Source organism: Miscanthus floridulus, chromosome 2 (assembly GCF_019320115.1).
Source record: "Miscanthus floridulus cultivar M001 chromosome 2, ASM1932011v1, whole genome shotgun sequence".
Lineage (NCBI taxonomy): Eukaryota > Viridiplantae > Streptophyta > Magnoliopsida > Poales > Poaceae > Miscanthus > Miscanthus floridulus.
In genome coordinates this window covers 59,195,754-59,212,723 of record NC_089581.1, presented here as the reverse complement: position 1 = coordinate 59,212,723, position 16,970 = coordinate 59,195,754, and the positions used below count along the sequence as shown (strand labels likewise).

Here is a 16,970-nt window from a genome sequence, read left to right as displayed (position 1 = left end):
CGAAGTATCCTTGCATAAGATAATTGTGACTTTATTGATTTGTGTCCTAACATGTTTAATGGGACTAATGGTATTTGCTAGTATACAAGATATTAGTGTTATCTCTTATGGATGCAAAGTGATGTACTTGGGTAATGCAACTCAAAGGAACATCAAGCATAAGTTGAAGACCCTATAAGACATCATATACAAAATAGTCATTTCATAAATGGGATAGCACCACCAGATAAATAGGCGAGTGATCTAGTGACAGACGGGTCAAGACCCGATGAACATTGGTTCATCATATGATCTGGTGCTTCGACGGATGCACCAAAGCATTATCACCAGAGATTTGTCCAAGGGAAGAGGAAGGAGGCACAAAGAACCACGACATGCTCTGGTGAAGAAAATAAAGTATTCGCCAGACAATTTGACAAATACAGAGATGAGTAGGATGGAGCGCAGGAGGCACAAATGTTCTGAAGCGCACTAGGCTATCCGGTGACATGGCTGGCGGACTAACGGCTAGTTCATGGCATAATGACCCAGTGATGAGTATTTCAGCCACCGGATCATCCGATAATTGTAGAAAATGTTGCTGATGGTTGCAATGGCTACTTCTTCAACTTCTTTGGTATGTTTATATCCCTCCAACCGATTAGAGCCACTCAGAGTCACCCTAGTCAGATGATGTGGGACGGAGTGACGAGCTCAACAGCTCTAATAGCTAGACAAAATTAAATTTGTGATACGGTCATGAGAAATAGAAGATGTAATTTTCACTCGATGCAACTGTGCAAAATTCATATATGTTCCGAGCAGAGGCTCCTCCAACACCCACCCATTTAGTTTTGGGCCCTATTGAGGGGGGGGGAGGCAATCTCAGAATAAACAATCGTATTCTTAATGCTTTACCAGAAATAACCATACTTTTTTTTTGAAAAAAAAACTTGATTTACCATGTTAAGTGTTATACTACTTCAGTTCTTGTGTTACACAGCGCACAGTTTATGCCGCCACGGCCTTCGTCCGATCCCGCTCGAGCAGCCCCCGGAGCACGACCGGTTCCTCGTGATCTGTCGAGTCCACGTCAACCGCCACCTCGCCGGCCGCCGTCATCGTCGCCTCCCTCCGCTGAAGCCTGGACCTGGACAGGGCGGCTAGTCAGGCGCACACGCAGGACACGGCCCAGAGCCGCACGCCGAGCAGCCCCGCCATGGACACCACGACCACCACGGACAGCCCCACCACAAGGCCGAATGCGCCCACGCCGGCCCCGGTTTTGCTCGGCTTGGTGGTGGGCGTTTGCGTCGTCTCGGCCGGAGGAGCACTCCAGGGTTGCTCGGCTCCGCGGGAGCGGCTACCGTTGCTGTTGCTGCCACCGGTGGCTTGGATCTGCAACGCCTCGGACGGCGAGTTCTTATCGCTTTGTGACCGCCGCGGCGGCAGATGCTCCGTGCGCTCTGGGTGCCGTTGTTTGTTGCGGCCATCGCTGCTGTCCATTGTTGGAACCGATCTCCGGCGAGGAGAATCGGCGACGGCGCGGCACTGGCAGGTGGTGACCGCGGCAACTAGAACCCTAACCGCGAACGTGAGAGAGAGACGAAGCGAGAGCACAGGAGAGAGATCGGGATATTCACTGCAACTGGCGCAGCTTGTGTTCGATGCATTGTTGAGTCTTTAACCGGCCCCAATCCGCTTCCCCCGCCACGACGCGTAGCTACACGGTGCGCCGTTATTTTCGAACACCCGTGTGACATGCACGGCGCACGCACCATGGCGGGAGCTGGGCCTAAGATGCGGTCACGGCCCAAGGTGGGCAGTCTCCACCTCAGCCGCAATTCTACGCTTTACAAAACATGTTTACAACTGAATGAAAACATCTACCAATGCAACTACATGCCGATACAATACTTGACAAGATTACAAGATGAAAAACTACAACAAATCACCCCCTTAATCTTGTCAAACCCTGACGACTCCCAGCTGCCTCCTCATCTCTGCAAACCTGATCCTTCCAAGTGGTTTTGTCAGTATGTCGGCCAGCTGTTCGTCAGTACTGACATGCTCTACTTCCACTGCACCTTCAGAGACACATTCTCTGATATAGTGGTACCGAGTGTCAATATGCTTGGTTCTTTCATGGTACACCGGGTTTTTGCTTAGCTCTTGAGCAGACTTGCTATCAATGAACAACTTGAACTTCTTCACTTCTGAATGAATTAGATCAGCTAATAATCTGCTCAACCACACTCCCTAACATGCTCCTGTTGCAGCAGCAATGTATTCGGATTCACAGGATGATAGTGACACCACCCTTTGCTTTTGTGAACTCCAAGTGACAAGATTTCCATCAAGGAAGAACACCACACCAGTAGTGCTCTTTCTTTTCTCTAAATCTCCTGCATGATCACTGTCAGTGAAGCCAACTAGCCCTGTACATGCCCCTTTGACAAACTTGCAACCAAGCTCAGTGGTGCCTGCAACATATCTGATAATTCGTTTGATGGCTCCCCAATGTTCTACATTTGGTGTCTCCATAAACCTACTAACCATCCCAACAGAGAATGCAAGGTCAGGTCTTGAATTCACCAAGTATCTGAGACTGCCAACAATGCTTCTATATTTGGTTGCATTTGGCACTAGCTCAGGCTTGCCAGGCAACAACTTGATATGCTATTCCATAGGTGTGTCAACTGGGTTACAACCCTTCATACCAGCCATTTCAACAATTTTCTCAACATATGCACTCTGACATATTGTAATTTCACCTGGTTTTTTGTTGCACTTCCATAACAAGGTAATAACTTAGCAGGCCTAAATCACTCATGTTGAAGCTTTTCTTCATCTGCTGCTTGAATGTAGCAATTGCATTGCTATTTGGCCCACAGATGATCAAATCATCTACATAAACACCCACAAGCAAAAGTGACCTACCTGAACCCCTCCTATAGACAACATTTTCTTCAACACTTCTCTTGAAGCCCAACTTATATAGTTCTTGATCAAGTCTAGCATTCTAGGCCCTTGGAGCCTGCTTAAGGCCATACAAAGCTTTTCTTAGTCTAAGAACTTTGCCCTGTGATTTTGGATCAGAGAACCCAGGTGGTTGTTGCACATAAACTTCCTCATGAAGATCTCCATTCAAGAAGGTAGATTTTACATCCATGTGATGTACTTGTCACTCCCCTTGAGCTGCTAGAGCTAGTAATAGTCTCATTGTCTCCAGTCTTGCCACAGGAGCAAACACTTCATCATAATCCACCCCCTGAATTTGGGCATAGCCCTTTGCCACCAACCTTGCCTTGTGTTTCACAATGTTGCCAGCAGGATCTCTCTTGACCTTAAACACCCATTTTAGACCTATAGCTTTGTGATCTTTTGGTAGTTCTGTCATCACCCATGTTTTGTTCTGGATGATGGACTGCATTTCAGCCTCCATTGCTTCTTTCCAGCAGCTTTCTTCTAGAGCTTGCTCAATATTAGTTGGTTCATCTGCTGCTAACATACACACACCACTATACTCAAAATCATGGATTATATCAGTTGAATCAAGCAGGTCTGCCATTGTTCTGAACCTAACCGGCCCATCTTCTGAACTTTCAGAGTTTTGATTTGGCGGTGTTGCCCACCCATGACCTTGAACTTGAGCTGGTTCTAGTGTGTTGGGAGAGTTTGGTGCCGCTTCAAGAGGATCCACAACACCATCTTGATCAGCTAGGTCATGCCCTGCTCCATCTACAGTCGGAATCTGAAGATCCCCGGCCATTCCAGCTGTTGTTGGATTTTCGTCAGAAGTCTCATAGTGAACAACAAAGCTATCTGACTGTCGATCTGTGCTGCCACCTGCATTGGTCCAATCCCATGGCTGATTCTCAACAAACACAACATCCCTGCTCACTATCAATCTGTTAGTAGTAGGATCATAGAATCTGTAGCCTTTGGTTCCTGACTCATAGCCGATAAAGATCATTTTCTTTGATCTGTCAGACAACTTGTTTAGATGTGGACCAACCAGTTTCACATTAGCAGTACAACCAAAAGTTTTCAAATGACTCACACTGGGTTTTCTCCCATGCCAAGCCTCAAATAGAGTCTTGCTGTCTAAACTCTTTGTAGGAGCTCTGTTCAGCAAATAAACAGCAGTGTTCACTGCCTCACCCCAAAATTCAGATGGAACTTGCATTGCCTTTAACAAGCACCTGGCCATTTCAACTACTGTTTGGTTCCTTCTTTCAACCACCCCATTCTGTTGGGGAGAATAAGGAGTAGTAGTATAATGTTTGATCCCACCCTCATTACAGAAAATTGAGAACAAGTTTGACATAAATTCATCTCCTTTGTCTGTTCTCAGTGCCTTTAACTTGCCATTACACTCCATCTCAGCTCTGAGTTTGATTTTCTTAAAACACTCAAGAGCTTGATCCTTTGTCTTAAGCATCTCCACCCACATATACCTACTGTAATCATCAACCACAAGCAGGAAATAGGATGCACCCCCTAGTGTTTTAGGAGTTATATGCCCACAAAGATCTGCATGTACAAGTTCTAGCCCCTTCTCTGCCCTGTAACTTGACATTTGTGGAAATGGTTTTCTATGCTGTTTACCAAGGACACATCCATCACAGATTTTCTCTATCCTTTTCACAACTGGCATTCCCTCTACTAAATTCTTTGCACTGAGATCATTTAAGGCTTTAAAGTTCAAATGCCAAAATCTAGCATGCCAGCGCCATGATAAATCTTCTGAATGTGCAAGAAGGCAAACTGGCGGTGCCGATCCAAATTTTGCAAGGTACAATCTATTTGCAGTTCTAGGTGCAGAGATTAACAGTGTGCCCACTTGATCAAACACACATAACTTTCCACCCCCCAGAGTCACTTTAAAACCCTTTTCTTCTAACTGACCAAGGCTTACTATGTTGCTTCTTAATTTTGGAATATAGTAAACATCAGTCAATACCTTGTGACCATTCATACGGTCTTTCATCACCATGGAGCCAATGCCCTCGATCTCGACGCATGAGCCATCTCCAAACCACACCGTTCCGCGTACCCCTTCGTCGAGCTGTGATAGTGCCGGTCATGTGATTACTGGCACCAGTGTCCAACACCCACACGCCCTCTGGAACATCGACTGGGATCACCTTCTCGGTCATGTGCACGGTCTGGGTCGACCTATGCACTGCGTCAACGTTGCACTCCGCCAGCAGGAGCGCGCCGTGTTCCGCGTCGCCGATGGCCACATTGGCCTTCGGCTGCTTGGGCTCCTTTTTCTCCTTCTTTGGGCGCTTGCAGTCTTGTGCCCAATGGCCATATATCCCGTAGTTACGGCAGCGCCCCTTCCGCCTGGGCGTGCCCTCGGAGTTCAATTTGACCGGAGCCGAGGCGCCGCCATCTGAGCGCGCCGCCGCCTTGCCCTTGGACTGGCCGCCACTGGGCCCGCCGCCTTCTTTCGACCCCGCATGGAACTGATGTTTGTGTTTCTCCATCCACTCCTCCTCGGCCAACAGGAGTCGCCCCATCTTGTCGATGATGTGCTCGACCTTGACGTCGAGCCGGTCCTCCGCCGCACGCAGACGCCCCATGAGCTCCTCCACCTTCATGGTTTTCATGTCGCAGAACATTTCGATCGACACGACCACCGGCGTGAAACGTGAAGGCACCATGCGCAAGAACTTCTTGACGATGCGGGTGTCCTCCACCGTTTCACCTAGCGTGCGGAGGTTGGCAACAAGGTTGGTGATGCGCATGCCGAATTGGTCGACGGTCTCGCCATCTCTGAATGCGATGTTCTCGAACTCCTAGAGCAACTTTTGGGCGTTCACCTCCTTCACCCGATCTGCGCCAAGGCGCATGGTTTGCACCACCTCCCACGCCTCCTTCACCGTCTTGTGGTTGCCGAGCGTCTGCCACATCTCCTTCGGCACCGAGCGCAGGAGCGCACTCATGGCTTGGCGATCTTGCGACCTCTTGACATTGGTTTCCGGATCAATTACATGCCAGATCTCCAACGCCTCCAGATTGCACTGGACGAGCATCGCCCACTCCGCATAGTTCGCCTGGTCCAGCATCGGCCAGACCAGCGAGCTCTTGCGCACGCCATGGTTGCCACTTCCCGACGCGCCGTTGTCGCCCATCTTCTTCTCCGTCGTTGTACGCCGAGGAATCACCCGCTTCTTCTTCGCCGGTTCACGCGATGGGCTCACCGAGCCACCGTAGAACATCAACCGGGCTCTGATACCAGAATGTTGGAACCGATCTCCGGCGAGGAGAATCGGCGACGGCGCGGCACCGGCAGGTGGTGACCGCGGCGACTAGAACCCTAACCGCGAACGCGAGAGAGACGAAGCGAGAGCACACGAGAGAGATCGGGATATTCACTGCAACTGACGCAGCTTGTGTTCGATGCATTGTTGAGTCTTTAACCGGCCCCGATCCGCTTCCCCCGCCACGACGCGCAGCTACACGGTGCACCGTTATTTTCGGACACCCGTGTGACATGCACGGCGCACGCACCATGGCGGGAGCTAGGCCTAAGACGCGGTCACGGCCCAAGGTGGGCAGTCTCCACCTCAGCCGCAATTCTACGCTTTACAAAACATGTTTACAACTGAATGAAAACATCTACCAATGCAACTACATGCCCATACAATACTTAACAAGATTACAAGATGAAAAACTGCAACATCCATGGCGCTCTGCTGTGATGGGTAGGGAAGCAGAATATCACCTTACCATTTGACGACAACAAAGTTTTCGTGAATTTTAGCAAAAAGAAACTCTCTGAGTGAAATTTTCAAATGACCACTCGCATATGTACGATTTGAACAGCAATTTTTTTTTTCAAGAAATTAGTAAATGGCGTCCAGGCGCCATTTGCTTCTCACCTCGCGTCCAGGCGCGCGCGCCGGCGCCAAGAAGCAGCATCCCGGGAGGCGAAGCCCCTTCCGCTTCCGGGACTCCTCCTCGTCGGTGCCGGTGCCGCGCCTCATCACCTCCGAATCAGCCGCCGTCCCCACCAGGTCCCCGTCCACCACCGGGACGGTGCGCTTCTTCCTCCGGCGCCGCGACCTCTCCCACGGTGTCGTCCCCTCCGCCGGCGACGCCTCCTGGCAGCGCTCGCGACGGCCGCCGCCGAAGCAGAACTGCAGGGTGACCCAGCTGAGGTTCCGTCGTCGTCGCCCGCCGCTCGCAACGTCCTCGTGTGCCGGAGCCATGCACCGAATGCACGCGCCCGCGCGCAAGAACTGGTGGCAATCCCGGACTCCACCTATATTAGCAAGGCAGCCTTCGAACAAAGAATGATTAGTTAATGGTGGCCTTCAGCCATCAGACACGCATGGTTTATGCGTTAATAACCATCGGATTAGCTGAGGGAATCTGGGTGATTTGCGCCGAAGCAACGAGCCGAATTATACGGTCAAGTACGGCAGTGCCGACGAAAGTCGCCCGTCACAACTTATGGCTCTGTTCGTGAGAACTTATGGTTGCTGCGACTGATTCGTAAGGCTAATTTATTATGAGACAAAAATACTGTTTCATATCTCAAACGATCAGAGCCTATGACTTGTGTAGTACGTATAGGAGCAATTGGACGAATCTGGCATCTAGATGAGAGTGAGACTCCCATGCCATGACAAAAAAAAAAAAGAGACAGTGCATTAAAAAAAAAACTCCCTCCATCTAGATTTTTGGAATGACTTATAGTTTGGGATGACGGGAATACTAAAGAGAAAGGAGTAGTTTTAGTGGTTTTTTTTTCTGTGCACTTCGACGGAATTTCCTAAGAATAAAAGTCAACGTACAAATGTTACATTCGGTCTGTTTTATTTGTTGGTTATTACCACAATTTGCCAAACTTTGCCATGCTTTAGTTCGTGTCACATTTTTTTTGCATGAACCTCCTTTGTCTCAAAATAATACAATTTATAACAGTGCTAAGCAAAATGATTTGAAGTTTGATCAAATTTATATTAAAAGATATTAATAATTACTATATTAAATAAGTGTCATTAGATTTATTATTTTTTTGAAACAAGTCATTAGATTTATTATGAAATATATTTTTATGGGATACCTATTTGGAGTCATACATATTGATTTTTTTTAATAAATTTAGTTAAGTTTAAGATTGTTTGACTTTAATCAGATCTAGAATTGTATTTGTTTTTATGAGATGGAGCTAGTACGTAGAAGTATAAAAAAAATGGAACGTAGCCATCACATATGTGTTTGAGAATAATTTATTAAAGACGCCTGGGCACTAGTAAATTGTGTTCGTGGTGCATTTCGCACAAGATATGCACCGTGGTATAGCGAGGATCCTGTGTTTGGTTTGGGGACCGACTGGGTTGGGTTAGGTCTAACCTAGTTTTTTTTATGGGATGAACCGTTTCGTGTTTGGTTAAGAAGTCAGGTAGAACTTTTTTTTTTGTTTGGTTGCAAGGTTGGAGAGGGATGAAATGGATGCCATTTTAATACCGTTAACAACACCGTTAGTGGGACCCACCTATCATCCACTTTATTTTCTTTTTTCCCCTCATCTTCTTCCTCTGCTCAGTCGAGCCCCAGCCCGAGCTCGTTCACAGCGCCATGGCCGCCACCTCCTAGCCCTGCCCCGGCGGCCACTGCCTCCCCGCCCCGCGCGGCCATGGCGGACACCACCTCCTCGTCCCGGGCAGTCCCCGGCGGCCACCACCTCCTCGCCCCGCCCCGGCCCGTCCTGCCCCGGCGGCCACCGCCTCCTCGAGCAAGCCCTGCCAGCACCTCCCCGCCCCCGCCCCCGCCCGCGCCCCTAGCTCGCGCGAGCTCGCCCGCGCCCACGACACGACGCCACCTCCTAGAGCCTGAGGTCGCTGGAGGAGCTCCTCCCTTGCCGCTGCCCGCCCGTCCGCTGATCGCCCAAATCTGGAGAAGTGGATCCGCGAGCACCGGCGCCGGGGACGGTGGAAGTCGCGACGAAAGGGAGTAAGGAGACGGCAACCGCGACGCCGTTCTTTTGGGTCCAACTAATCTGCCCGATTTGGAGGGACCTCGAGAACCCGCATCTGAAGACATATTCCCTCTTGGGTCCGACTCAAACCCACGTAGACCAAACAACAGACCATCTGGGTCGGATCCGAGATATCCAGTTCAACCCGCAAACCAAACACACGGGATAAGAACCAAACATGATCTTGTCTCGATGTCTTTTACACTGATTTTATTTTTATTGTTTTGCTATTTTCTATTATGGGTCACTGCTATTGTGACAAAAATACATTGTTCAATTGAATTGAATTATAACCGCCGGAGAGAGGACAATTAGCTACATCTAGCATTTGAACTGAATCAGCTAAGCCATCTTTTTTTTTGAGAAGAATTTTATAAGCCATCTAGCATAGCATCCTTCACACGTCCAAGGAGTTCCATCTCCGGCCCATATAATTCCACTTCTTTTTGTTTACGGTCCACGGCCCGGTTGACTAGCAGTGTAGCACGAGCCCAAGTATGCGCCCACTGCTAGGATGAAAATGGATCGAATATGAACGGATATCACCGATATTATATTTGTTTTCATATTTCTGTCCGAATTCGGATTTGAATACGGATAGTGTCAACTATGTCGGATAGGATACGATTAGATATCGACATCATAAATATATGATTTGAGTATTTGGATACGAATACAATATCAGATATTGGATATCCGAATTCGGATATGAACAAATCTTAAACGAATTCGGTTTCAAATACGGTCGCAAAATATCATACCGTTTTCGTCCCTACCCACTGCCCAGATAGCTTTGCCTCGCGCGAGACTCCGGCCCCCAACCTCCGAAAAAACTTGAGGGCCTGAACGCAGAATTTGACAGGGGAAAAATCCCGCATTCCAAACAGGCCCTTCAGAGGTTCAAATGGCGGCGGCGGAGAAGCCAGCGGCGGTGCGGCGAGCGGAGGAGTTGGTGGAGAGGGAGATGGGCGGGCGCGACGCCTCCCACGACGCCGCGCACGCGCTCCGCGTGCGGGACCTCGCGCTCTCGCTTGCAGCCGAAGAGGGCCTCTCCGCCCCCGACCGCCTCCTCACCGTAACTAACCACTGGCTCGCCTCTCCTTCGTTTCTCCTCATCGTGCAGTCCCGGCGCGGAGAGTTTCCCGGTTTGCTGATGCACATGCCGTTTGGTTGCTCCAGGTGGAACTGACCGCTCTCCTGCACGACGTTGGTAACTCCTTACACCCCAAATTACCCTTTAGGGTTTGTTCGGATGCGCATGTATTCGTCTCAGTCCACATGTGTTGAAGTTGATTGGAGTGGAATTAAACTAAGTTCAATTCCAATCCACTCCAACACATGTGGATTGAAGTGGATACACATGCATCCAAACAAGGCTTTATCGATTTCATTTGCTTAACCTCTGCAATCCATTTGAGTATGACTAGTTTCTTTTTTTTTTTGTGTAGGAGATTACAAGTATACCAAGTAAGGGCGTAAGGGAGCTTGTAGTGTTTTGTTAAGTTCATTCTTTTGTTTTCCGAAGAGTGGAAGGAAGTTGAATTAGAGTTAGCAGAACCCTTTGTGCTGTAGAGACCGTGCATTAGTGATAGACTGTTGGCTGTGTTGAGGAGCGAGTTTGATCTTTCGTATGTGATGAATTGATTACATAATTGGATATTGGGTAGGAACAATGTGGAGGATATGAGCGTCGTTGAGACGTTTCTTCAAGAGGTAGGATTGGATGAAGCCCAGAAGGATGAAATAGTGGCGACTATTAAGGGGATGGGTGAGATATTCACTTATTCAGTTATTTGTGGATATGCATATGTACGAAATTTTTGTTCGACGACAGATCTCATTGGGGGCACAGTCTAGTTCAAACAGTTCATTTCTGTTGCTTATTCCTCTTTGACATGCATGTGTCCATTTTATTATGATCTCAGATTATTTATCTTCATCCACTTGTTCCTTCACTTATATTGCTGCAGAAAATTTTAATTCATTATGCCCTTTGCTAAGATACCTGTCTGCTGTTACATCATCTGAATACCCCCAAGTACCTCACATGAAAAAGGAACATCCATAAATACACTTAATGTATCATTGTTAGTTCCTAGTGAATCATTCTTGCAATTATGCTTGCAAAATGTCTTTCTAACCCTTTAATAAACTGCAGGGTTCAAAAACGAAGTTTCAAATAAATCTATTGTTGAGCCCACTTTAGAGTTTGCAATTGTACAAGACGCAGATCGCCTGGATGCAATTGGGGCAATTGGTAAGTACTTAAGTGGAGTTTTAAATTCTGTATGATCCGAATTTCTTTTAACAGTTATAATTATGCAAACTCTGTTTGTACCCAACCTTTTCCAGGTCCGTTTCTTCCTATGTTTGTCTGAATTCTGCTGGAACAAATCCGTTGAATGTTTCTTTCACTATTAGGTTTTACCAAATAGACTGTTGTGGGAAAATAGCAGTATGCGTATCTCTACAAGCATTGCAAACCAATAGTATAGCTTCCTGACTCCTACTTAGGCACTCCATCAACTTCTCTTAGGGCTGTCATGCATATTTCATTTGTCTCAGCACTTGTCTTCTAACAGCATTTACTTCCTGTAGCTCTTCACCTATCTGATATTCTGTGATATGCTAATCGCAATAGTGTACCACCAGCCTGACGAATCTTGAACCTGGTAGCATGTAGATGCGAATGTATGTTAACTTATGCAACTCTTAAACTTGAAGATGGCTAGATGAGCTAAAGCAGGGAAAATATAAGATGAAATCTCTGCTATTGTTCTCTACTAGTTTTCTTGTTGTCTTGACCCAATAAGTGCTTATAAATTTTCTACTTATATGCATTATATGGGGAAAGAAAACCAAAGATGCACATATTTTTGGCTACCTTTGTAGTTCAAATAAGAACTCTGTGTTTAGCCTTCTCATGTGATACATGTAGGTATTGCAAGATGTTTTACATATGGTGGGAGCAAGAACAGCACATTACATGATCCTAGAATTCTGCCACGTGATAACTTGTCAAAGGAAAAGTACATGTCCAAGGAAGAGAAGCAGACATCAATCAATCATTTTCACGAGAAGCTTTTTAAACTGAAGGACATGATGAAGACAGAGGTAATTATTCATCTTTTTAATAGAAGTCTTGTGACTGCTGCACGTTCATCTTGTATAAATTCAGGAAGAAAGCATTGTCCCTACACCTAATGAACCTATTAAGAGTTGTAGAGTGATTTTTGGTCTAGTTCGCTTCATTTTTCTGTTTGGGGGAAATTAGTTTGCTACTTTGCTTCATTTATTATGCACATAATTTGTGGGAATTAGATTTGCTTAGTCCTACTCCTGTTAGCGTGTATTGATGTCATGATTAACAGTCGCCTGTTATTTGTTCCCTATTCGATTTTTTATGATTGTATCATAGTATCAGGCTATTTTTATGCGTGTATCATAGTACCAGGCTAGGTTTACCCAGAAATACACTCATTCCCCTTATCTGCTCGATATGTACTGAGACCTAGCTCACTGTGTGCATAGGCCGGGAGAAGGAGAGCTGAGAAAAGGCATAAGTTCATGGAGGACTTTGTGGCTGAATTCTACGAAGAGTGGAGTGGCAGGGGTTGAGGTTGAACAACCAGGTTTTGGGCTTGTGTGAGAGTGTGCAGTTGGCCAACCATTTCTCAACAACCCATGATGATGTTCGTCTACCTGACCTATTTTCTGCTGTGAAGTCAGGCAAATGAACAATGCAAAGCCTATTAGATTGGCTGAACAATCATACGGTCCTGTGATAAGCAGTCAACCCCCTAGCAATTTCGTGTATGCCACTGGAGCTGGAGTACTTTGCCAAGTCCAAGTAGGTCCTAGATGGCACTGAGTGCAGTTGATGTACTGCAAATTTATTCAAACAGATGCCATGGCATCTTGCTGCTGTTGTACTGAAATAATACTGCTACAATATACCGGTTACATCACCTGAAGGTTAAGTATCTTGCCATCTCACATATACATATAAATTTATACATAATGCAGAAGTTCTATACTACATGTAAACGAAACAAATGAAGTACATAATAACAGTATATATAGACCACAAAGAAAGAGACAATGAAAACACAGAAATCTTGTTCCACATCAGCACCAGCTTCCACTCACACAAAGTGGCACAGCGAAGAGTCCTGCTTCTTCCATGTCTTTCTTCAGTCTCTGAGCCTCATTATTGGCAGCAGGCTCGGCAGTCGGCACCACAGCTCAGAGCTTGGTCTTGTCTCTCTTGGTCAGCGTCACCTTGAGCCCGTGCTTCATGTACATGGTGAGCGCCAGCTTGGGCGCGACGGGGTGGCCCTCGACGACGTGGACGCGGTAGCGGTGGAGGATGGAGGCGGCGGCGAACTTCATCTGGTAGTAGGCGAAGTCCTTGCCGAGGCACAGGCGCGGCCCGCCGTTGAAGGCGGTGAACTTGTAGGCGGACTCGCTCAAGAAGCGGCCGTCCCGGAGCCACCGCTCCGGCTTGTACTCCCGGCAGTCGTCGCCCCAGATGCTCTCCATCCGCCCCATGGAGTACATGGCGTAGATCACCTTGGTGCCCTTCTTCAGCACCGTCCCGTCCGGGAACACCTCGTCCTCCACGACCTGTCAGCGTATTGCATCAGTACTGGAATTAGCAATTGTTATTTTGAGGGAAATTAGTAATTGTCATCAATATTTCAATACAGACATATGGTCTCAAATTGAAGTCCTATTTGCACAATACAAAATTAAGCTTACTTGATTTAGTTATCGGTGATCTGGTGCACCAATTAGCAGCCTACTACTTACAAGGTAGTAGGAGTAGCTACTCTTAGATTTATTTGTTGCAAATAAGTAAATCACCTTTACGAGTCTAAGTTATCTCCCCCCAAATGTATTCATTTTCAATAAAGGGGTAGTTATAAACGAGTAAGATGGGTGCAGCTACTGAACTGTAGCTGAAAATTGGCCCAACAACAGGCGTCTTTATCAGGTCTTCAAGTCTTCACCGACAATATACACCCCAAAGAACATGTAGGCAACGTCTAGATGACCAACTTGCAACCTAAACTCCTGCCCACGTCCCTTTTTTTTTCTCCTCTCTCACGGCACATCAACTTCAAGATGTGTTGAACCCATCACCCAATCAGAATCAGCCTATCATTAGTTCCGTGCATGATGCAGCTGGCCAGCTTCCAACTGTAGAGGATCTAGTGCATGCAGAGGAGTATCAGTGTAACACAGTGACAGGACTCTATCAACTCATTTTTGGTACTACTAACACCCAACCATAATATATCAAGAAATCAACCTCAGATTTCCTCCTCATGACATTGTTTTATTGTGCACTTCTCCTATATGTCAAATGCATGATCTTTTGTTGTTGTTCAGATAACATGCATGTAATTTTATCATTGTTTAAAATTAAAATTATGTTTTGTCAATTGTCCTTTTAATTGCACTAGTTTCTTGTGTAAGATTGTTGACTGAAAATTCAGGCACCTGAAATATATCAAGTCTCACTATTGTGTTGGTGTAGGATGCATATCTCTTTGTACCATTGGTGTCACTATTTTCACTTTACCGTGGGATTCCAATCAAATTTCCTAGCACGACAACCAGTCTATTTCATTTTCTTGTTTTCTAGTGCCCAGGGGAATTGGTGTGGGCAGCTTCTACTTTTGCATTTCATGCAGATTGCATCTTCCAAGCCGTACCCGTACCTAGCTCACATGCAGACAGAGCCATCTACTCGCACACTTGGGACTCGGCACTACAAGGACGAGTTAGTTTCACCGAACGACGACCACGGCAATCCAAAATGTAGAACGCGTGCTCCTTTTATTTGCCACACTCGCTCTTGTTTTTCTAATCTAAACAAAATGTTTGTTCAGCTACGTTCTAAAAAAGAACATACGCTTGTTTAGAATACAGGAATTTCAAACATGGCCTTAAGATCTTATTATGTTGTTGTATAATCTAGTGTAGTCTATCAAGCACATGCATATGATGAATAATACAGTTTGTACGGGCATGCATGGTTTCAGTATGGGCGTGCTTGCGTACCTCCTTGTGGTCGACGGGGACGGACGGGTAGAGGCGGAGCGCCTCGGAGAGCGCGGCGTGGAGGTACTCCATCCGCTTCACCTCCTCGGGCCTGAACACCAGCTCCTCCTCCTCGACCTCCCTGCCTGCCTCCTTCCGCGCCGCCATCATCCCCTCGATCTCCTCCACGATCTTGGCCTCCACGCCGGGGTTCCTGCCGAGCAGCCAGAAGAACCACGCGAGCGCCACCGACGAGGTGTCGCGCCCGGCCAGGATGAAGTTGACGCAGATGTCGCGGAGGAACTTGTCCGTGTACGGGCGCCCGTCCTCGTCGCGCATCTTGGTGAACACGGTGAGCAGGTCCGACCTGCTGCGCCCGGCCGCCTCGGCGGCGAGCTCCTCCTTGCGCCTGCGGATCACGTCGTACGCGAACTCGTCGACGCCGGCCAGGCAGCGCTGGAGCACGCGCTCGTGCCCGACGCCGAGCGCGCGCATCGCGCGCCACACCGCGGTGGGCGTGATGAAGCGGATGGTGGTGGCCTCGGTGGCGTCCTCGAACGCCCGGGCGAACGGGATCTCGGGGAGGCCCGGGCGGAGGCAGCCCGGGTCGACGCCGAAGGCGATCATGCAGACGTTGTCGAACGTGAGGCGGAGGAGCACGTCCTGGAGGTCGACGGCGCCGGCGGTGGCCTCGGCGTCGGCCAGCACGGGGAGCAGCCGGCGGTGCACGAGCTCGACGAGCGAGCTGGCCGTGAGCGCGCGGAACTCGGCGGAGTGGAACTCGAGGCTGGCCGCCTTGCGCTGCCGCCTCCACACCTCGTCGTCGGCGCCGAAGATGCCGTCGCCGAGGAGGTCCCGCACGGTGTCGCGGAAGTAGGGGCCCTTGGGGAAGCTCCCGAACCTGGTCTTGAGGAGGTGCTCCAGGTTGCGCGGGTCGGCGGTGACCACGCACTGGAGGTTGGTGAACCACGGCCCGCGGAACGTGAACGTGCCGCCGCGCGCCTTGAGCACGCCCGTGATCCACTCGTACATGTCGCTGCGGAGGCCCAGGAGCAGGGACGGGAGCATGCCCACGAGCGGCCACGTTGGCAACCCCTGCGTGCGCCGCTGCCGCAGCGAGTGGATGGCCACGAAGATGGACGCGGCCACCAGCAGCTCCACCGTCTGCACCTCCGGGAGCAGGCCCGCCAGTCCGCCGCTGCCGGCACCGGCCGCCGCCGCAGCAGCAACCGTGGCGTTTTGCGAGACGGCGGTGTCCATGGCGCTCATGGATGGTGTTGGCGTAGGCTGCTGGGCAAAGAAAGGTGGTGGTGGCGGACTGGCGGCTTGGCCTTGGCTTGTGTGTGCGCTAGCTGTGTGAGTTTCTGGAGAGGGTTCCTGAGGGTGCTGCGATATATAGGCGTGTGCGTGTCTGATGCCGGCCGGTGTGGTTGCTAGCTTGATGGCAACAACATACCTACGGGCCGTTTTGATTTGGTGAGCGGAAAGTCTTGAGAACGAAACTAGCTACTGTAACGTCCACGTCCGTAAACTCATTTTGTCACACACGCGTCCACGCTAAGCTCGGGGGTGAAAACAGCTTAATCTCTACAACTAAAACGACCCAAATGTCCCGTCAAAAAAAAAATTCATATACAATTTGGTAAATTTATTTTAGCAATTCAGTAACAATTGTAAATTTTACAACGTGATTTGGTATACATGCACTAAGTAACATGATAATGCTTAAATTCAAGGATTAAGTTGAAACCATCTACTAAATATAATATAAATAGTTCAAAAGACATACTGATAGTTTAAATATAGGTATAAAATAGTACCAGAGGCTTACAATGTTATTTTTCAGACTGTTTTATTCGACGATTTCCAAGGAATATGAATGTCTTACTATATCTTCATCAACCAGATCAACCACCGGTCTTCCACCACTGGTTCAACCTGATCG

The 16,970-nt window shown here is 48.3% G+C and overlaps 2 protein-coding genes and 1 pseudogene across 2 annotated transcripts; 1 reads left to right on the top strand and 2 right to left on the bottom strand.

The window, feature by feature from the left end:
- Nucleotides 1–990: 990 nt before the first annotated feature.
- LOC136536608 (uncharacterized) lies at nucleotides 991–7,202 on the bottom strand (annotated as a pseudogene).
- Nucleotides 7,203–9,758: 2,556 nt separating this feature from the next.
- LOC136524773 (uncharacterized) lies at nucleotides 9,759–12,970 on the top strand. Its single transcript, XM_066518026.1, has 8 exons — nucleotides 9,759–9,813; nucleotides 9,871–10,052; nucleotides 10,157–10,187; nucleotides 10,426–10,444; nucleotides 10,645–10,745; nucleotides 11,136–11,234; nucleotides 11,916–12,091; nucleotides 12,509–12,970. Exons 2-8 carry the CDS (start codon nucleotides 9,882–9,884, stop codon nucleotides 12,593–12,595), a joined length of 684 nt encoding a protein of 227 aa, XP_066374123.1. The 5' UTR covers nucleotides 9,759–9,813; nucleotides 9,871–9,881; the 3' UTR covers nucleotides 12,596–12,970.
- Nucleotides 12,971–13,087: 117 nt separating this feature from the next.
- On the bottom strand, nucleotides 13,088–16,367 carry LOC136524765 (cytochrome P450 86B1-like). Its single transcript, XM_066518021.1, has 2 exons — nucleotides 15,047–16,367; nucleotides 13,088–13,603 (listed from the first exon to the last, which is right to left on the bottom strand). The coding sequence occupies exons 1-2, from the start codon at nucleotides 16,292–16,294 to the stop codon at nucleotides 13,223–13,225; spliced, it is 1,629 nt and encodes a 542-aa protein (XP_066374118.1). The 5' UTR covers nucleotides 16,295–16,367; the 3' UTR covers nucleotides 13,088–13,222.
- Between the last annotated feature and the right edge of the window lie 603 nt (nucleotides 16,368–16,970).